The 23,226-nt window shown below is 45.1% G+C and overlaps 1 protein-coding gene across 1 annotated transcript in view; it reads left to right on the forward strand.

The window, feature by feature from the left end:
• LOC144482211 (NACHT, LRR and PYD domains-containing protein 3-like) overlaps window positions 1-23,226 on the forward strand; it is a 90,065-nt gene that overhangs the window by 8,476 nt on the left and 58,363 nt on the right. Inside the window, exons 3-4 of the mRNA XM_078201412.1 lie at window positions 5,192-6,186; window positions 9,582-9,668. Of these exons, the coding sequence (XP_078057538.1) occupies window positions 5,192-6,186; window positions 9,582-9,668 (1,082 nt within the window). The remainder of the gene's footprint in view (window positions 1-5,191; window positions 6,187-9,581; window positions 9,669-23,226) is intronic.

Consider the following 23,226-nt stretch of genomic DNA (forward strand, 5'->3'; position numbering starts at 1 on the left):
TAAGGCGTTTGATAAGGTTCACCATGGTAGGCTTCTGCAGAAAATGCAGATGTATGGGATTGGGGGTGATCTAGGAAATTGGATCAGGAATTGGCTAGCGGATAGGAAACAGAGGGTGGTGGTTGATAGTAAATATTCATCATGGAGTGCGGTTACAAGTGGTGTACCTCAGGGATCTGTTTTGGGGCCACTGCTGTTTGTAATATTTATTAATGATCTGGATGAGGGTATAGTTGGGTGGATTAGCAAATTTGCTGATGACACCAAAGTCGGTGGTGTGGTAGACAGTGAGGAAGGGTGTCGTAGTTTGCAGGAAGACTTAGACAGGTTGCAAAGTTGGGCCGAGAGGTGGCGGATGGAGTTTAATGCGGAGAAGTGTGAGGTAATTCACTTTGGTAGGAATAACAGATGTGTTGAGTATAGGGCTAACGGGAGGACTTTGCATAGTGTGGAGGAGCAGAGGGATCTAGGTGTATGTGTGCATAGATCCCTGAAAGTTGGGAATCAAGTAGATAAGGTTGTTAAGAAGGCATATGGTGTCTTGGCGTTTATTGGTAGGGGGATTGAATTTAGGAGTCGTAGCGTTATGTTGCAACTGTACACAACTCTGGTGCGGCCGCACTTGGAGTACTGTGTGCAGTTCTGGTCCCCACATTACAGGAAGGATGTGGAGGCTTTGGAGAGGGTGCAGAGGAGGTTTACCAGGATGTTGCCTGGTATGGAGGGGAGATCCTATGAGGAGAGGCTGAGGGATTTGGGATTGTTTTCGCTGGAAAGGCGGCGGCTAAGAGGGGATCTTATTGAAACATATAAGATGATTAGAGGTTTAGATAGGGTGGATAGTGATAGCCTTTTTCCTCTGATGGAGAAATCCAGCACGAGGGGGCATGGCTTTAAATTGAGGGGGGGTAGTTATAGAACCGATGTCAGGGGTAGGTTCTTTACCCAGAGGGTGGTGAGGGATTGGAATGCCCTGCCAGCATCAGTAGTAAATGCGCCTAGTTTGGGGGCGTTTAAGAGATCCGTAGATAGGTTCATGGACGAAAAGAAATTGGTTTAGGTTGGAGGGTCACAGTTTTTTTTTTAACTGGTCGGTGCAACATCGTGGGCCGAAGGGCCTGTTCTGCGCTGTAATGTTCTATGTTCTAATGTTCTATGTTAAGTTTTTGCTAGTTGGAAATGAAAAAAGAACAAAAGTTTTCAAAAGTAGTTACATCATCACTGCCCGTTTTAAAAAAAAATACAAATAAGTTATCAGCAACTGTGCCCAGGATTAAGGAATTTCAAAGTTTTGCCTGGTATTAAATTTCATTTTTCATTCTGCTCATGACCCACATTTGATTATAAACTGTTTATTGAAACTTTTATTACAAAATCGTAATTAAGGGAAACAAAACATTAAAGCTACCAAGACAGCAAAGAAAGATCCATACCAGTGTTTTATTAGACACACAGACTCATCGAGCATGGATGCTTCGCATTCACATATCCTCTGCACAGCATTAAAGTTTGCTTTCATTCATTGTTAACGATTTATCACTGAAAATAGAATATTAAAATAAAATAAGGGAATAGGTTCAGACAGAAGTCATCATTCTTCTTTCTACAAAAACTGCAATTATCCTCCAAGCTAAACGTAAATTCTGAAGAAATTATAAACAATGCCTTTCTGGTTTAATAGTCAATCTCTCTAAGCCATAGATAGTCTTTGAAGTTAAACCAAAGTGTAAATAATTATATTTATTGTCCCATCATCACCACTCTCCCGCCAAAACAAAGCAGGTGCTTCAAAAACTCCTGTATCATTTTATCACAATTATCCTCTCCTGACTCAACCTATTTCACCATATAACTGCATGCATTTACCAAGAAACTTGAAACCAGCTAATGGAACCAAATCACAGAGGGTTAACCAGCACAATTCAATGCCGCAGACAGGAGGCACAGATTCGCTGGCAAGAAAAATCACACGGACCTGTCACACAACACAGAAACTTACTCAAACACAAGTTTCCTTATCAAAGCATATTGTGTTTTAAATGTGCATTCAGAATGCTGTGATTCAAAGCATTTTCCCAGATTGTTAGTTTGCTTAGCCATACAGGCGTGATCTGTTTTATCTATGACTTGAGCCTCCCACCAATTTACAGCACAGCAGTGGATCGGTATGAACCCACCCTTGCATTTGCCTCTTGCCAATTTGTTTACAACATTTCCAGGTGATGTGTAGGGACATAGTTCCTTCCTCTCCCAGTTCTGTAACATCGCGCAATCACTTGCTCACTTATTTGTTTTGGTGCAAATGGCCCCTTGGGTTTATTTGCGGTCTATGTGAGGGTCGTGATTATGGGTGCAAGTGGACCTGATGGTTTCACCAAATGCACACCATATCTCCGTCCCTGTCGCTGTCTTCATCCAGATCTATGTTCCCAAATGTGTAAAACAACCCACCATAGGCGACAGTAGCAAATTCAATAATTCAATTTATCACTGATTCCATCCACCCCATGGTTCTTAAAACTGCACATCACACCATTTGAGCTGAGAATAGAGACGTCAATTTATCACTCTCTATGTCAGTCTCTATCTCCTTCTGACGCGTTGTGTTGTTAGACAATTTTTGATTGTGTTCTGTGTTTCAATTCACAGTTGCCTCGAATTTACTATATTTCTGCACTATCTCCCCAAATTCTTGTTAGCTGCATCCCTCTCTATCACAGCTCTCGTTCTCATTATCGTCCTTCTCACAGTGTGTATGAAAGTGACTCACCCGTGACATTTGCATATCATTATATTGTTCAACTTCTAAGGCCACATGTCAGTTTCAAGTTTTGCTTCACTAAACTTCTGTTTTAACCTTGCATTTTCCAGCTGCTCCCTCTATGCTGCCTCACAGGCGAGGGACACGGGTTCTTTTCCTCGTTTGGGTTACTGTCTATGTGGAGTTTGCACGTTTTCCCTGCGCCTGCATGGTTTTCCTCCGGGTGCTCCGTTTCTCTCCCACAGCCCGAAAGACGTGCTGTTCGGTTCCTTGACTTCAAGAAGGCAGCTCATCGCCACTATCGCAAAGGCAATCGGCGACGGGAAATATATGCTACCCTAGCCAGTGACATCTGGATCCAGTAAATGATTTAAAAAAACCTCTCCAACGGACCCTCTCGCACAAACTCTCTTGCACAATTTCTGTCACAGTACACACTCTCTCTCTCTCTCTCACACACACACGCTGTCCCACATACACAGTTATACGCATGTTCTCACATACACATTGTCATACTCACTCTCACTCACTTGCGCACACACTCTCACACTCTATCCCTCACAGAGACTCACACACATGCACTCATACACACATTCTCAGACTCATCGTCGCTCAGTCACACACAGATTCTCTGTCACATAATCTCTCGCATGGTCTTCCTCTCACATATTTCTCACATACTCTCACAATCTCTTTCTTATGTACACCCACAACACCCTCATTCTTCCTCTCACACGCACTCTCTTCCATACACGCTGTGTGTTTCTCAAACACACATCGATAACTCTGTTTTGCTCTCACATTTTCTCTCTTTATCTTGCATACATCGACATCCTCACTCTCACCTACTCAGACTCACAATATTATCCTCTCGCCTTTTCTCACTCACTATCTCCCTCTTCATCGCTTCCTCTGTCATTCTCCCTAACACAGTCTCACAACCTTTATCCCTCAACCTTTCCTCTGTTATTATCGCATTCTGTTTAACACCCACAGTCTCAGGGAAGTTTTCACTCATGTTCCCTCCCACACGCTCTCTGTCAGTTGTTCTCCTTCTCTGTCACTCTCTCATAATCTCACACACACTCTCTCGCACACACTCTGCTTCTGTCTTTCTCCATCTCTATCTCTCTCTCTCTCTGTGCACTCACTCACACATATCTATGCACACACAAACACCCCACTCACGTGCGGTAATTGTTCCTCACGATTCTCGCCCTTTCTCTGCCCTGACCTGAATCCTGCTATTTGCTGTCGTGATACGAGCTCTGTAAGGTTCAAATTAAAATAGAAAAGTGGAGTTTTCAACACTTTGTTGCTTGTCCAATCACAGCCTCCTTTCTCCCCATATTTTCTTTATTTGTGGTCTAATTCTGTTGCAGGACAAATGACATAAAAAGGGAAAATTGCGGAAAAACTCTGCAGATCTGCAGAGGCAGAAAGGGAAATCGGTGTTTGGATCAGATTTGACTTCTGCAGAGCTGAGCTGTCCAGCCATATTTATTCGGCTGAATGCAAAGAGTTCAGTGGCTGAATTTGGCCCATGGACCATTAGTTGTAAAAGCCAGTTGTACAAAAATCTATCTTGGAACTGAACTATTGCCTGCAATATTTTATGGATTGGTCAATTTTACTGGGATGTTTGTAAAATGCCAATAGAACTAACTTTCTCTCCGTTCTTATTGAAGATCTCCAACAGAAACACAAGGAGACACTCCGGGTACAAACTGAAACACTGAGAGTGAACACTATCCTCATAAAGGAGAAGGTTACGATTTTCCAGCTGGTTGGTCGATACGCTGAGCTAACGGTTATTTCTACTGTTCAAGATCGGACACTTGTCGAACATGAACTGCTGGCAAGAGGCCGAGACCATGAAGAATGGAGAGAGAAAGATCTCCGGAAAGAACTGGAAAAAATCCGAACTGATCAATTGTTCCAGAGCAGCTTTTCCCAGAGAAAATTCAAATCTGGGAGCTCAGCAGCAGTGAGCGGAGTGCCGGGAATTGGAAAAACAACAATGGTACAAAAGATTGTTTATGACTGGGCCACTGGGAAAATATACCCACACTTTCAATTTGTTTTCAGTTTTAAATTCCGGGATTTGAACACTATTAACTGTAGAATAAACCTGAAGAATCTGATATTGGATCAGTATCCCTACTTTGGGAATATTCTGGGAGAGCTCTGGAAGAACCCAGAGGGATTGCTGTTTATATTCGATGGTTTGGGTGAATTCAAGGACAGTATTGATTTTGCCGACAATTGGAGAAATACAGAACCTCAGTCCATGTGCAGAGATCCTGAATGCTGGTGTGAAGTGTCTGACATTGTGTACAGTTTAATACAGCGCAAGCTGCTCCCAGGATGTTCAGTGTTAGTGACCAGCCGCCCCACTGCATTACGTTTATTGGAAAAGGCTGACGTCAGTGTCCGGCTGAAATCCTGGGATTTGTTGGTGATGAATGGAAGAAATATTTCAACAAGTTTTTTGGAGATCAGACGGTGGCAGCAGCTGTTTTCAAACACGTGGAGGAGAACGAGATCCTGTACACCATGTGTTACAACCCTTCCGACTCCTGGATTCTCGGTCTGTCACTGGGTCCCTTCTTTACACAAAGAGACAGGAAACAGCAGCAAGTTCCCAAGACCATCACCCAACTATATTCCTACTATATTTACAACATTCTGAAAAACCATGGCCGAGAGACTGAAAACCCCTGTGATGTGTTACTGAAGCTTGGTGGGATGGCCTACACAGGAATCTCCAAGAAGAAGATTGTGTTTAGGAATAGAGATTTGATTGAGTACAATCTACATCCTTCCCAGTTCCTGTCTGGATTCCTGATGGAACTTTTGGAGAGAGATGATTCTGCCCAGAGTGTGGTTTACACATTCCCACACCTCACCATCCAAGAGTTTGTAGCTGCACTCACACAGTTCCTGACTCCAGATCCCGGGGAGATCGGGAAACTCCTCAGTGAAGCCCACAGCAAGGAAGATGGGCGATTTGAGATATTTCTCCGTTTTGTTGCTGGTCTCTCCTCCCCACAGTCAGCTCGGCCCCTGGAGGAGTTTCTGGGTCCATTTCTTCATCAAACAACCTGCCGAGTGATTGACTGGGTGAAGGAGAAGGTTGAAGGGCAGATTGGAGACACAGAGACTAAAACTGGGAAGAGGAAGCTCCTGAACACATTCCACTACCTGTTTGAGTCTCAGAACAAAGCACTGGCTCGGAACACAGTGGGATCGGTGGAAACACTTTCATTTCGTGAATTGCGACTGACCCTGACTGACTGTGTGGTCCTGTCTCATGTCATTGGACTCTGTGATACAATAAAACACCTCGATCTACAGCAATGCTACATTCAGTGTGAAGGGCTCCAGCGGCTGGGACCCGTTCTGCACAAATGTCAGGAGTTGAGGTAACTGTTTGGTCTCATAGCGGATATTTTCATTGTTGAGAAGCCATTTCCTTTGTTCTAATAAAACAGAGGCATGTTCATTCGAGGACGTCAAGAGAGAAACAATGTCCAATGGTCACAGAGAAAGTGTGGGAGAATGGCACAAAGTAATAGTGCTCATTTGAGAGCAGGTGCAGATATGATGGGCCGATTGGCCTCCTTCTGAACCTGTAATAAATCTAGATTCTCTGATAAAACTACATCGTTTCAAGAAGGCAGATTCTCGTGGAATAGGCGTGGATAATAAATGTTGGCATAACCAGCGATGCCCACATTCCTTGAATGAATAAAAACATTATTGGGATGAATTTCAAATAGTTAGAGCTGTAAAGGCCACCCTCCAAAATGTGAAAAAGGATCTTTCCCTCTCCCAACAGAAGCCATCTGATTCTGTGTGATGCTATACAGAAATTAGTTTCTCTTGTTCGGTACAGCTTACAGTTTGTGTTTAATTATGATCAGGATTATTTTACTGCGCTCTACCTCATATGTATTACAGTCGGTGTGTGTTATATTGGGACAATGTCCCTTTATAAGTCACGTGATCACTGGTGACATCATCAGTTCGGGTTGCTTTCTGAATGCCTGCATTGCGCTGCCTCTACTGGCAGCCTCTGTGAACTCAGTCTTGCTTCTTGGATTAACTGGTTGTCACTGAAACTCAGTGCTTCTATCATTCATTGTGGGCCTCTGAATAGAAGCAACCATTTTTTTAAACCACCATAACTCTTACAACGTCGTAAACCTTAAATTAAAATGCAGGGACAGTTTAAATTGAAACCAAAAACCCGCAGGCAGGCAGCTTTGTTTAACATGAAGTGAAATTAAAGTTTTGGCCCTTTCTGAGCTCACAAGCACAGAAACACAAATTAAACTTAAACTCATGAATTACTGTGTAATGCCCACAAACACAAATTATTACATAACAGTGAAGCCCAAGATGCTGTATTCTTTATTAATTGCTACCTACACTTGCCCTGCCAACGGCAATGATCGATGCACATATGTGTTCAGTCCCTCTGCTCCTGCAATCCGTTAACAATTCTACCGATTATTTTATATTCCTTCCTCGTGTGCATGTTTCCTGAAAGTATCACCTCACCTGCCTCTGCATTGAACTTAATCTGCCACCTATCTGTACACTCCACTATAGTCTGTTTTTCAGTCCCAAGCTCTTCTCCTCACAGTTTACAATGCCTCAAACTGTTCTGTGATCAACAAACTTTGAAATTTTCCACGAGACTGCAAACCATAGAAACTCTACAGTGCAGGAAGAAGCCATTCGGCCCATCGAGTCTGCACCGCCCACAATCCCACCCAGGCCCGACCCCCATATCCCTACATATTTTACCCTCTAATCCCTGTAACCTACACATCTCAGGACACTAAGGAGCAATTTTAGCATGGCCAATCAACCTAACCCGCACATCTTTAGACTGGGAGGAAACCGGAGCACCCGGAGGAAACCCACGCAGACACGAGGAGAATGTGCAAACTCCACACAGTGACCCAAGCCGAGAATCGAACCCAGGTCCCTGGAGCTGTGAAGCAGCAGTGCTAACCACTGTGCTACCGTGCTGCCCATTTCTCATTTCCATTGACTTCAGTTTTTCTCTGGCTCCTTTTTGCTACATGTAGCCATATGCTGCCTTGATGTCAAGGGCAGACACTCTCCCCTCTCATCTTGAGTTCAGCTCTGTTGTCCGTGTTTGCATCAAGGCTGTAATGAGGTAGGGGGCTGAGTGTCCCTGAGTAAAAACAAGCTTCAAGTCAGATAGCAGGTCATTGCTAATTAAGTGTCACTTGTTAGTCTCGTTAGCCTTCCATTACTCTACTGATGATCGAGAGTAGGCTGATGGGGTGGTAAATGGACAGATTGGATTTGTTCTCTCCTTTTTGTGTACGGTCAGATCTGGACAATTTCCCACTATTTTGGGTAAACATCAGTATTGTAGCTCTACTGGAACAGCTTGGCGAGGAACAGAACAACTTCTGGAGCAGTAATCTTCAGTACAGTTACTGGAATATTGTCAAGATCTGTGGTCTTTGCCGTTTCTTGACATCATGTGGAGTGAATGGAATGAGCTGTTACCTGTGATTTTGGGGCCCTCTGGATGGTTCAGCCACTGAAGTTAGTCACTAATATTTGAACCATATCTTTTGCACTGATGTGCGAGTCTCCTCCGTCATGAGGATGGGATATTTGTGGAGCCTCCTCCTTCTGTTGTTTCATCATCCACAATCATTCACAACTAAATGTGGCAGGACTGCAGAACTTAAATCTGAGCCGAGGAAACCAGAATTTCCTGAATGAGGAAACCTGCTGCTGGAAAATCTTCAGTTAAACTGTCAGTGATATGAAACAGGGTTTTTGGATAATCCTTTTCCTATGTGAGGATCTACCGGGAAGAGGGAACTCCCGGTAATTCCCGGAGATAGAACACTAGCCATACCTGCAGAAAATGTAGAGCCTGTTTACTGTGGAATGTAGCGGGAGACACCCCTCCCCTATAAACTAGTCAAACAGAAATATTTCAACTTTCTAATGGGAGAATAATCTTTCCTGGTTGTGTCAAATCTAGGGGATGGATCTTAAAGCAACAGTTAGCACAGTTTCACACTTTAACTCGCCCTGAGATAGAATACAGATGATATAATGTCAATAGTTAAGAAGCACAGGGAATCCAGAGGGATCCACTCTCGCAGCTTTATCATTTAACCCTCAGTAAAATGTACAATTCTCATAAAATCCTGGATTTATGTAACAGCAGAAATGATTTGAATTTCCGGAAACGTAGCAGGGTCAGTGAGATTCAGGAGGGTAATTCTTTTGATCAGGAAATGAGACCAGAATGTGGGACATGTTTAAAAATTACTTGCTTGTTCACAGGATGTGGGCATCACTTCCTCTGGGGGCCATTAGCAGTGGGAAATGAATGTTGGTCCAACCAGCGACACCCATATCCCATGGACAATTAAACAAAATATACATTTTGAGAGGTGTAAAAGTGGTTTCCCCCAGTAGGCAAACCAGTGGGAGTTAATTGTTCAGTTGTTTCAATGCTGATTATTGCCTTTTCCATTCAACAGAAAGGGTTTGATATTATCTGATTTAATATTGTCACATTTATTAGTGCCAAAGCATACCGTACATAGGGAAGGAAAGGAAAGAGTCCAGAATGCAGTGTTACAGTCACAGCTAGGATGTGGAGAAAGATCAAACTGGGTGAGGTATCGTATCGTAACTTGAATCCGTTCACCACTGGTGATAAGTTTCTGACACAAAAATAGATCCAGCTATTTTTCCTGCTGATCCTTAATCTGAATTTAATGTGTTTCTCACTTTCTCCATTTAGTCTGGATCGCAATGAAGTGGGAGATTCAGGAGTGAAACTATTGTCTGCGGCTCTGAGGAATCCAGAGTGTAAAACACGGAAACTGGAGTAAGTATCAGACTGTGAGATTGTGTTAATAATCAGTGGATGTCTGACACTGTAAATTATTATCAGTGTCAGTAATCGTGTCATTAATAACCATTCCACATTATTCCTGTCAGTATTCGTGTTAAACACCACGGATTTACTCTGATTCCTGAAATCTTTCTCTCTCTGATCTCCAGTTTGGAGAGTAACAGCCTCAGATATTCTCACCTCTGCTCTCAGTACAAACCAGTCAGTGATGTGTCTGAACCTGAGTTACAATAAACTGCGAGATTCAGGAGTGAAAGAATTAACTAATCATTTATAATTATTCTCAAAACCATTCATGAGAATAAAAAAGATGGACAAAACAATGAAATGTTTATAGAATTACCAGATATGGCTGGTCATATGTTCAATTTAGTTTAATTTGTCATTCAGATTATAGATGTTTATGTCTGTCGGATTCTCAGTTTGATTAAACATAGAAAACTGCTGTGTATCGGTGAGGCAGATTACAAACTACATTGAATTCTGATGAGTTTTATCCTGAGGGATCCACTCTCAAATTTATGTTAAACGGAGCTTAAGGAGCATCTGAAAAGAGAATGCAGAGATGGAGGTGGGGAGGGTTATGAAGAGAATTCCAGAGCTCGCAGCCCAGCAGTTCAAGGCACAGCTCAGCTGGCAATGGCAATAATCACAGTGCAGAATAATCTGAATGATGTCCCTATTAATAATGGACATTGTTTTTAAGAACACAAATAATGATACTAAATATACCATTGCTATCAGTATTCCTGTTATTAAAAACACTACCCGCTATTAGAAGACACAAAATAAGCTTGGGAGCAAAGTTGTCGACCATGAAATAAAAGAGACAAAGGCAGCCTGGATATGAAGTTATCTGAGTGACAGGAAACAGGCAGGAAAGGTGAACTGTACCTTTTCATTTATAGGAAGCTGACAGTGGCTTTCCCCAGCAACCAGTATTGTGTTTCTACGACTAATTTTCTTTACATGTACTACCAAATGAGACTTGGGTTTATCTAAAGATGAGATGTGAAGCTCCAGCACACGGCCACCAGAACACAGAGCGGACGCAGCATATGATAGACCGAGCTCAATCACACCAAAACCAATGGATCAGATCAGAGATCTGCTGTCTTGCCATATCCAGTCATAAATAGTGTTAGACATGCCACAAAATATTGGACATGCCGGTTACATTAGGCGACAAGGTGGCACAGTGGTTAGCACTGCTGCCTCACAGCGCCAGGGACCAGGGTTCAATTCCGGCCTTGGGTGACTTTATGTGTAGAGTTTGCACGTTCTCCCAGTGTCTGTGTGGGTTTCCTCTGGGTACTCCAATTTTCTCCCACAATCCAAAGATGTGCAGGTTCGGTTGATTGGCTATACTAAGTTGTCCCGAGGTGTCTCAGGGTGTGTAGGTTACGGGGATTAGTGGGCCATATATGTGGAGTTATGGAGATAGGGCCTGGATATGATATTCTTTCAAAGAATTGGTGAAGACTCGATGGGCCAAAGGGCCTCCTTCTACACTGTGGGAATTCTATGATTCTATAAACATGCCACAAGAATTCCATCATTACCGATGAGGGAACCCAGAGCATCAGTGCCATCTCCAGCCAGAAGTGCTGAGTAGAATGATTAATCTCGGCCTCCTCCTGAGGTCCCCAACATTACAGATGACAATTTGATTCACTGCATGTGAGGTAAAGAAATGACTGAAGGCACTGCATACTGCAAACTCTGTCAGCCTGGCAGTACCCCAGCAATGGTACTGAAGAATTGTGCTCCATAACTAACCATTCCCCGAGCCAAGCTGTTCCAGTACAGCTACAACAGTGGATCTACCGGACAATGTGGAATAAAACAGGGCAAATCCAATCTGATGAATTGCTGCTCCATCAGTCTGCTCTTGATCATCAGAAAAGTGTCATCCTTCCAGTGCCTCATGAACATCACTGCAGGAGTTCCTGAGGGTGATGGCCGAAGGCCAACCACCTTCAATTGCTTTATCAATGTCCTGCCTTCCATTATAATGTCAGAAGTGAGGATGCTCACGAATGATTGCACAATGCTCAGTACTGTTCACAATTCCTCAGAGACTGAAGCAGTCCATGTCCATAAACAGCAGACCTGAACAAAACAGAAAATGCTGGAAAGGCTCAGCATGTCTGACAGCTTCTGTGGAGAGAGAACAGCTAACCCTTTGAGTCTAGATGACTCTTCAACAGAGCTAACATCTTAAGGTCTGAAGATCGTTCAGGCTTAACCTGATAAATGTCGTCAAGTAATGTTTCACTACACAAGTGCTAGGCAAGGACCATCTCCAACAGAAGGGAACCTAACCATATTCCCTTTTTAGTTTTCGTTTGAATGGCAGCACCACCGCTGAATCCTCGCCCATCAACATCCTGAGTGGTGGGGGCGCACTGGGACCATTGAACAGACACTGAACTGTAAACACTATGGCTCCAAGGGTAGATCACAATCTGGGAATTCGGAAATGAGGAACTCGCCTCCTGCCTCCCAAATTTTTCCCACCATCTTCAAGGCACAAGTCAGCAGTGTGATGGAATCCGCTCATCTTGCTGGATTGACTGCAGCTTCAAAAACACTGAAGAAGCTCATCCATGGAAAAGAAGCCCACTGGATCAGCTGGCCATTCACCAAATTAAACATTGACTGTCTCTCCCACTGACGCACAGTGGCAGTATTTTGCCACATACAAGGTAGAATGTAGCAGCTCACCAAGGTTCCTGAGCCAGCATCATCCAAACAGGCACTATCCATCACCGAGATGGCCAAGGATATCAGAAGGATGGAACACCAACCAGCTTCAGATTTCTTTCCAAACCACACACCATTCTGACTTGGAATATATTGCTTTTCCATCACTGATACGGGATCATAATCCCGGATGACCCTTCCTAACGGTTTTGTACCAGATGCTCTGCAGAATTTAAGAAGATGGCTCACCACCTCCTTCTCAAGGGCAATTGGGGATGGGCTGCAAGTGTTGGCATTGCCAGTGATACCATCATCCCATGAAAGAATTAATAAAGACAAGCGCTACCCACTGTAGGGATGGGGAATTGTGCCTGTGTGTAACCCAAACGCAGTCACAGAAGAGAGAAAAAACAGCTGCGACAGGACAAATAGTGTGACCATTGCACAGGCCAGAGGAATTCTAAAGATAGATCTGGTGGAACTATTCAATATACTCGGCGAGGGTCTCAAATGTCCTGGTGTTGTGCTGTGTGCGATACAACCTGGATCTAGAGTGGAGAAGCTTTGAAGAAAGTGTGATGCAATACAATGTTGACCAGATGCTTCATGATGAGGAACCCCATGGACCACAGGCCAGGGACATGGGATATGTGTCAGGGAGGATCGAGATTCAGTAATGCAGACATGTTTTCCATGAACCTGAGCTCTCGCAGCCATTCAGTGTAATAAATCTTCACCATCTCCAGCCCTGTGGCTGTTTCTGTGAATGTTTTATAATTTCCCTGGAGCCGTCACTACATGAAACAAAGGTATTGGAATTGTACTGACCCCATTCAGTGCTGTATTTCCTATCTCTCATTCCCGGTGAACTGTTAGATACCCAGTAATATGGTGAAGGATTTTTCTGGTAGTGCTCCATCTCTGAATTTACTGAAAATACATACATAACAAAGTGCCCAGTAACAACAAAGTATAACCCTGTGAAACCCAAGGAAGCAACCCCACCGTGACAACCGCCCCCATCCCCGCACTTTCCGCTGAGCTGCAGGCAGGATCTTTACCTCTCCTCTGAGAATTTCGATGACTGTGGCCTTTGTCCTCGTATTTCCTGAGTCCTGGAAGGATCCGGCCAACCGGATCCTCTGCACAGATGCTGGAGTTGTCTCTGTCACCCTAGCTTCGTGAGGTGCTTGTGTCACAGTCGGAGCAGAAGGGGACCCACTGTCCACACCAGGGGCATCCTGAGAGGAGCTCCCAAATGCTGCAGGCAGACGCTCCTCTATCCATTCAGGGCAAACTGGACCCTCCCTGCTCAGCTGGGGAGCTCCTGACAGTTACTCCAGGCACATTTTCCCACCCCTCACATAACCCGTGTTCCACAGAGCTCATGGAGATGGTGAGAACATGCAGGTTCATGTGTATTTCCTGTGGGTGATAGGCTGGATGTGACTCTCCATGAAGGTCACCAATCTCTCTGTGGAGGGTGCTATTTGTGCTCATACCTGAGACATGGTAACACTGCTGGCCTGGATTGACTCCTGCATCCTTTGTGTGTGGATACACAGAGCCTTTGGAAACTCCACCGGATGTTAAAATACCTTACGCTGCAGCTCCAGTATCTGCTGCCTTGTTAAAGACTCCAGTCACATTTCATCTTCCTGAAGCTGACAATGACCTTTCTTCTCGAGAGTGTGAGTGAACTCAGCTATTCCTGCCTCCATCAGCTGCTCGGGTTTGTGTGTGCTCTCCTGTGCTGCCAGATTGTAACCCCTTTGCTACTCGTGTGAGACAGTATCTGCCTGGTGGAGGTTGTGGGGAATAATGTGACAGAGCACCCTCTGTGAACCCCTCCTCTTCTTCTGAGGTGGACACTTGTCTCCCTCTCGCAGCAGCTGTTGATTTGTGAGAGAATGAAGAATGTTAGAGGGTAATGCACATTCCAACATGTCCTGGAGACTGTTCCTAATCCAGAGCTCCATGTGACCAATGGAAGACACACAAGCACCAGGTTTTGGACTCAGCAGCAGAGTCTCTCCTGTGCCCATCCATTCACTCACTCACTCTCTCTGGATCCACAACCCATCTCACCATCAGCGATTGCCCACCCAGCCTCCAGGTCTCCCAGCTCCAGCACTGCATCTCCCATTGGCATAAGGATGACACAATCCAGACACTGTCACTCTTGGCTCCTTCTCTGACGCTGTGTGCCCTCTTCTACAAGCACATAAATTTCCATTGTTACTCACCCATCAAAGACACACACAAGCCTATGGTGCTGCCAGACTGACCATCATGGGACCACCAGGATGGTCACTCAGTGTCGGCAGTGCAGCAGTCATCTCTGACTGACCGGAACCCTTCACAGAGAGGCTGACATGTTCCTGAAGATTGATGCTGCTGTCTGGACATTGCCAGTGTCTGGGTGGAGATGTTCTTTCCACAATTCCTCTTTCATCCTTATTCACATATCAGCCTGTAAGTTTAACGCTCACCTTGTCAGAACATATCAGGTTATTGATCCTTTTGCCTCACTGCAGCCACGTGCTGCCTGCTCTGGCCCTCGGCAGTTTCTATCCAGCCTTGTTTCGGTTGATGTGACAGGTCTCGTCCTCCAGTCCTGACGGAACAAAACCTCCCTCCAAACCGATATAGCCTTGAGAATTTCCAGGGAAGTCTCAGCGAATTGGGTTTAATCTGCCTTCTGCCATTTCAGCTCTTTGTTCATTAACCAGGGCTCCCTCACTGCTCCCTTCAGAGCCTTTGAAAGTGCTGCTGGCTGCCTTTTAATCTGGTAAGAAGTCTCACAACACCAGGTTAAAGTCCAACAGGTTTATTTGGTAGCAAATACCATAAGCTTTCGGAGCGCTGCCCCTTCGTCAGATGGAGTGAAAATCTGTTCTCCAACAGTGCACAGAGACACAACATCAAGTTACAGAATACTAATTAGAATGCAAATCTCTACAGCCAGCCAGGTCTTAAAGGTACAGATAATGTGGGTGGAGGGAACATTAAACACAGGTTAAAGAGATGTGTATTGTCTCCAGACAGAACAGCTAGTAAGATCAGGGGGAAAGCTGTGGGGGTTACTGATAATGTGACATAAATCCAACATCCCGGTTTAGGCCGTCCTCATGTGTGCGTAACTTGGCTATCAGTTTCTGCTCAGCGACTCTGCGCTGTCGTGTGTCGTGAAGGCCGTCTTGGAGAACGCTTACCTGAAGATCCAAGGCTGAATACCTGTGACTGCTGAAGTGCTCCCCCACAGGAAGAGAACAGTCTTGCCTGGTGATTGTCGAGCGGTGTTCATTCATCCGTTGTCGTAGCGTCTGCATGGTTTCCCCAATGTACCATGCCTCGGGACATCCTTTCCTGCAGCGTATCAGGTAGACAACGTTGGCCGAGTTGCAAGAGTATGTACTGTGTACCTGGTAGATGGTGTTCTCACGTGAGATGATGGCATCCGTGTCGATGATCCGGCACGTCTTGCAGAGGTTGTTGTGGCAGGGTTGTGTGGTGTCATGGTCACTGTTCTCCTGAAGGCTGGGTAGTTTGCTGCGGACAATGATCTGTTTGAGGTTGCGTGGTTGTTTGAAGGCAAGAAGTGGGGGTGTGGGGATGGCCTTGGCGAGATGTTCGTCTTCATCAATGACATGTTGAAGGCTCCGTAGGAGATGCCGTAGCTTCTCCGCTCCGGGGAAGTACTGGACAACGAAGGGTACTCTGTCCACCGTGTCCCGTGTTTGTCTTCTGAGGAGGTCGGTGCGGTTTTTCGCTGTGGCGCGTCGGAACTGTTGATCAATGAGTCGAGCGCCATATCCTGTTCTTATGAGGGCATCTTTCAGCGTCTGAAGGTGTCTGTTGCGATCCTCCTCATCTGAGCAGATCCTGTGTATACGGAGGGCTTGTCCGTAGGGGATGGCTTCTTTTGCGTGTTTAGGGTGGAAGCTGGAGAAGTGGAGCATCGTGAGGTTATCCGTGGGCTTGCGGTACAGTGAGGTGCTGAGGTGACCGTCCTTAATGGAGATGCGTGTGTCCAAGAATGCAACCGATTCCGGAGAGTAGTCCATGGTGAGTCTGATGGTGGGATGGAACTTGTTGATGTCATCATGTAGTTGTTTCAGTGATTGCTCACCATGACTCCAAAGGAAGAAAATGTCATCTGTGTATCTAGTGTATAGCATCGGTTGAAGGCCCTGTGCGGTGAAGAAGTCTTGTTCGAACCTGTGCATGAAGATGTTGGCATATTGAGGTGCGAATTTTGTCCCCATGGCTGTTCCGTGTGTCTGGATGAAGAACTGGTTGTTGAAGGTGAAGATATTGTGGTCCAGGATGAAGCGGATGAGTTGTAAAACTGCATCTGGAAACTGGCAGTTGACGGCATTGAGTACTGAGGCCGTTGCAGCAATGCCATCATCGTGGGGGATGCTGGTGTAGAGTGCCGAGACATCCATTGTGACGAGGAGTGCTCCTGGTTCAACTGCTCAATGTGTGTTGAGTTTTTGTAGGAAGTCCGTAGTGTCGCGACAACAGCTGGGGTCCCGAGTGGACGGATTTCCCGAACCTGTCAGATATTTATGTGCCCGTTCTGGCAATAGTGTGGAGTTGGTTAGTTCAGTTGGTTCATGTCTCGAGTGTGATGTAGAATGATGCTAATGTTGAGGGTTTGGTCTTCGTACCGGCTGTGGGGTTCATGGAGTCACATCTCCATTATCTTCACAGAATTCTTACGGAGCACAATGAGGCCATTTGGCCCATCGTGTCTGCACCAGCTCACCAAATTAGCATTTGGAATTAGTGTCATTTTCCAGCCTTTTTCTCGTATCTTTTAATCTGGTGCCAGCATTGCCTGAATGGGGTCTTCCCCTGCAGCCAGTGGTTAAGCTCTGGAATGCACAGGGTTTTGGGGGAAGGTGGGGGAATGACACTTAGTGCTTTTCTCAATCGGAGAGTCAGTGCAGACACTGTGGGCCGAATGGCCTCCTCCTGCTCTGTAACAATTCAGTGATTCTGCCTGTGCTGCCCGAGTGGACGGATTTCCCGAACCTGTCAGATATTTATGTGCCCGTTCTGGCAATAGTGTGGAGTTGGTTAGTTCAGTTGGTTCATGTCTCGAGTGTGATGTAGAATGACGCTAATGTTGAGGGTTTGGTCTTCGTACCGGCTGTGGGGTTCATGGAGTCCCATCTCCTCCCTTTGCCTCACATTTACTAAGTTGTGTCCCTGAAGCTACATGTAACTAATTGTCTCGATTGGAGAGAAATATTAATATTTCACCGAGGACTATGGCTACTAACACTGTCCACACTGCAACATCACCAACTTCCAGTTGAAATGTCGATACATTTCCAACCATTATCTTCACAGAATTCTTACGGTGCACAATGAGGCCATTTGGCCCATCATGTCTGCACCAGCTCACCAAATTAGCATTTGGAATTTGTGTCATTTTCCAGCCTTTTTCTCGTATCCCCGTTCATTGTTTATATTCAAATAATCATCTAATTCCTTTTTGACTGCTTCGATGCAGCCTACCTCCACCACACTTCCAGACTGTACATTCCATACCCGAACCACTGGCATCGTGAAAAAGGTTTCTCCCTCATCATCTTCAACCCCACCACACACTCCATTCCTGAGCCACTGACCATCCCATGTCCCTCCCTGTGACTCAGGGAAAGGACATGCGAATCCTGTGCTCTTCCCTTTCACCATCATCCTTTTTGTCATTTAATCACTCCGGCACTTCCATTTTGTTCTTTCTTTGTCACCCGCCCATCCCCAGCTCCCGTCACTTAAAACAATTTAATTCACTGCTATTTCCAATTTCTAATTTTAGCGAATTGAACTGAAACTAAATATGTTTCTATCTTCACAGATATTGCCTGACCTGATGAGAGTTTCCAACATATTTTATTCATATTTCAGATTTACAGCATCAATATAATTTTGCCTTCTGTATCAACTGAAGTTGTGTTTCTTGAATGTCCCGCGCTGTACATTATTATTGTTCATGATCATATTTTTAAAAACACTGTGGATTTACCCTGATTCCTGTTATTTTTGACTCTCTGATCTCCAGTCTGTTTGGGAACAATCTCTCAGATTCTTGTGCCAAGGACCTGTTCTCTGCTCTCAGTACAAACCGCTCACTGATGGATCTGCATCTGGGTTGCAATAAACAGGGAGATTCCGGAGTGAAACTGCTGTCTGTGGCTCTGAAGAATCCGGACTGTAAAATACAGAAACTGGAGTAAGTAGCAGACTGTGTGAGATTGTGTTTATAATAACTGAATATTGAACAATATAATTTCACCACTGGTATTTGTATAAAAAACACTGCCCATTACTATTGGCGTCAGTTATGAATAAGGAAAATTGCTTTTCCTCTGACTCCTGTTGCTTCTCTCTCTGATCCCTGAGCAATGGGATGTCAGTCCCACAAATCCTTATGTTGAGGGAGTGGGGGAATAATATTACAGTGCACCCTCTGAGGTCCTCTCCTCCTCCTCAGATGCTCACAGCTCTCCCCGGACACAGCATCCATTGATTAGTGAAAGAGGGAGAGTGAGTGGATGACAGTAAATGGAGGACAGGACATGGTGGTGGAGTCTCACTGTTAGTAACAGATGTCAGTACAGTAGCGAGAGGTGAACTTAGTTCAAATGATCAAGATGCAGAATCAGTTTGGGTAGAGATGAGAATTAACAAAGTTAAAAGATCACTTGTGGGAATCATTTATAGACCCCTAACAATATTCAGACTGTCCGACTCCATACACAGGAAAAATAAGGGTCTTGTAAAAACATACTGCAATAATCACAGGTGATTTTAACATTCATGTACAAAGAAGAACAAAGAGCCATGCAGCACAGTTACAGGCCCTTCGGCCCACCAAGCCTGCAGCGACTCCTCATTCTTATTCAGACCCAGTACTTATTGCTCATACGTGGTTTCTATTCCTCTGTTTGTCTCCCGTTCATGTTTCTATCAAGACAAACCTTGAACATTGGGAACGTGCCTGCTTCCGTCAACTTCACTGGCTGTGCATTCGAGGCACCCACCACTCTCCAAGTGAAACCTTTCCCCGTAAGTCTCCTCTAAACTTTCCCCCTCTTGCCTTCAAACTGTCCCGTCTTGTAGTTGACCTTTCCACCCTGGGGAAAAGACTCCAACTATCAACCATATATCTGCCTCTGTCAGGTCACCCCTCAGCCTCCGTCTTTCCAGTGAAAACAATCAGAGTTTATTCAACTTCTCTTCATACCTTAACCAGACCAGGCAACATCCTTGTAAACCTTCTTTGCACCTTCTCCAAAGCAGCCACATCCTTCTCGTTGTCTGGCGATCAGCACTGCACGCAATATTCCATGTTGGGCCTAACTAAAGTTTAATACAGCTGTAACATAACTTGCCAACTTTTATACTTGATGCCCTGGCCAATGAAGCAAGCATGCTGCATGCCTTGTTGACCAAGTTATCCACCTGTGTTACCACTTTCAGGGATCAGTGGACAAGTACGCACAGATCCATCTGTATGTCAATGCTCCTGTTGTTTTTTTCAGACAGGGAAGTCTGGGGGACGACCATGTGGAGTTGTATCAAATTATAGAAATAAACCTTTCCCCTTTGTTTTAGGAGACAATAACCAGGGGCATAGATTTAAGGCATTGGGGAGGAGTTTCAGAGGAGAATGGAAGATGGCACAGTGGTTAGCATTGCTGCCTCACAACGTCAGGGCCCTTTGTTTAATTCTGGCCTCGGGTGACTGCCTGTGTGGAGCTTGCATGTCCCCCCCAATGTGTGCGTGTTTGCGTCAGGTACTCTGGTTTCCTCCCACAGTCCAAAGATGTGTAGGTTAGGTGGATCGACCATGTTAAATTATCATTTCGTGTCCAAAGATATGTAGTTTCAGTGGATTTGCCATGATAAATGTCCAGTGATAAGCAGTTGTGTGGGCCTGGCTTTTTCGGACAGTCAGTGCAGAGTCGATGAGGCAATTGGGCACCTTCTGCAGAGTGGGGATTCTATGGTTCTGTAGAAAAGCTTTTTCACCCAGAGGGTGGTGGGAATCTGGATCTCACTGTCTGAAAGGGTGGTGGAGTCAGGAACACTCGCAACATTTAAGAAGCATTCAGACAAGCACTTGAAATGCCGCAGCAGACAACGCTATGGAGCAAGTGCTGGAAATGGATTAGAATAGATTGCTGCTTGATGGCTGACACAGACAAGATGGGCCGAAGGGCCTCTTTCTGTGCTGAAAAACTCTATAAAGGCCCAGGGGTTGGAAGTTACGAACCAGAACCTGAATTTTCACTGATTCCTGTCATTTCTCTCTCTCTGATCCCAATGCAGTGGAATGTCAATCACGTTGATTTTTTGTGCCCTGGGTGTCGGGGAATAATGTGACGGTGACTCTATGAGGACCCGTTCACATGCTTACAGGGGGACACACGTCACCCAGTCACACAGTCCTTGATTTGTGAGGAAGAGTAAAGAGTGAATGGAGGCAATTGTTAAGATGCAGACCAGAAACTCCAAGGTGTTTTGTAAAGTTAGCCTGGACACTTGGTTTTATATTTTATTTTGGCATTGATGAACATGAGGTGTTTCACTCCAGGTATGAATCAAGTGACCCACTAGGATGCTTTTATCAAACACAGTTTATTTAAGAATGCAGTTCGAATCTAAAAACAAGAATTAGCATAGCCTTCACCAATTGCAAGACTTAAACATGACACAGTATAACTCTTAACAGCTCGCTATCTCTGTTGTTCCAATATAAAGCAATACCCACAGACATACACCCTTCTCCAACATTAGTTAGCACAAAAACAAGTAAGCTCACGTGATGCCGATTTCCAGCTTTTTACCACTTTCGGAGAGCCAACAGACAATTGTTTTCAGAGACGGATGTCGCCTCCGAACAGTCCGACCGCAGAGAGGTAACCCCAGTCTCTGACAGCTTCCAACACAGCAACACTTGAACAGCAAACACTCCAACTTCAGAGAGGGAAACAGCACTGCTGTTTGTCTTAACTTCAAGCATCTTCTCAAAGCAGAATTGAAACTAGAATGTTCTGTGAAAAATAGCTGTTCCTCAGTCACATGACATAACCTGTCAATCACCCGCAATCAAGCTCTACTCTGCCATCCCAGGGGAACACTGAAACAACAGAACACTGCATTAGTTCAGATTAAAATCAACATGATGTCAATTATACTGCTTCAGTAACAATAAAGGAAACCGGCTACAGATAGCACGGTGCCGACAACATAACCTGCAGAGAAACATGATTAAAATACAAACTAGAAGCAGGAGTTAGCCATTCGGCCCTTCGAGCCTGATCCACCATTCATTTTGTTCATGGCTGATCATCGAATTCAATATCCTTCAATGTTCAGTATATTTCTTCAAGGCATAGTTTGTAACAAAATGTACATTCCAACACGTCCTTCAGCCGGTTCCATGTGACCAGTGATGGGCACACAAGCTCTATGTGTTGCAGGCACCAGAGAGTCTCCTGTGTCCATCCATTGTTCCTCTCCCATCAAAGACACAAGCCTATGCTGGTGAGAACCTGACTGACCATCATGTCTACACAGGGAAAGCCTCTTGCCGGTGACCATCCCATTCTCCCAGTGCTAGAGTTATCTGACTAACCAGAACTCTGCAGAGAGAGGCTGACATGTCTCTGACAGTCGATGCTGCTGTCTGAGCATTGCCTGTGTCTGTGTGGGGGATGGCTTTTCTACCATTTCACTTTCATTCTCATTCGACCCCATATGCCTCAGATTATATGCTATAAGTTGCTTCACCACCTTGTCAGAACTTGGCAAGTTATTCATCCTTTTGCCTCATGCAACCATATAACCCACGCCTACTCAGGTCTCCAGTAATCTCCATCCCGATATACTTGGGTTGATGTGGCAGATACTGTCCAGTGCTGAGAGAACAGAAATTTGCTCCAAACTCAGGTAGCCTTGGGGAAGAGTACCAAGTGTTGCCAAGTGCAGCATTGAATTGAGCTTAACCTTTCTCCTCCCATTCCAGCCCTGTGTTCTTAACCAGGTCTTCCTCACTGGTCTCTCCAGAGCTGCTGCCTATCAAAGTGCTGCCGGTGCCAGCATTGCCTGAACCGGGACTTCCCCTGCAGCGAGTGGTTAAGGGCTGGAGTTCACTGTCTGGGAGTGTGGTGGAGACACGTTCAGTTGAAAATTTCCAAAGGGAATTGGATTATTATCTGAAAAGGAAGAATGTGCAGGGTTACGGGGAGAATTTGGGGGAATGACACTTAGTAAATTGCTCATTCAGAGAGTCAGTGCAGACAGCATGGGCCGAATGGTCTCCTTCTGCTCTGTAACAATTCTCTGATTCTACCTGAGAGAGATACCAATGGCCCTTTGTGGACACTGGCTAAATTACCTCACCCTGTTGACACTGCAACATCAGCAGCTTCCAGTGAAAATCTTGATACATTTCCAACCATTATCTTCACAGAATTATTGCGGAGCACCACGAGGCGAAATGTGTCTGCACCGGCTCACCAAACTAGGATTAGGAATTTGTCTCATTCTACTGCCTTCTCCTCGTATCTTTGCACATTGTTTCATTCGCATGTTCATCAACTGTCCTCTGTTATGCCTCTAATCAGCCTGCCTCCACCACACTTCCAGACTGTACATTCCAGACCCGTGCCACTGGCATCGTGAAAAAGGTTTCTCTCTCATCATCTTCAACCCCACCACACACTCCATTCCTGAGCCACTGACCATCCCGTGTCCCTCCCTGTGACTCAGGGTAAGGACATGGGAATCCTGTGCTCTT

The sequence above is a fragment of the Mustelus asterias genome, unplaced genomic scaffold, assembly GCF_964213995.1.
Source record: "Mustelus asterias unplaced genomic scaffold, sMusAst1.hap1.1 HAP1_SCAFFOLD_35, whole genome shotgun sequence".
In the NCBI taxonomy this organism is placed as follows: Eukaryota; Metazoa; Chordata; class Chondrichthyes; order Carcharhiniformes; family Triakidae; genus Mustelus; species Mustelus asterias.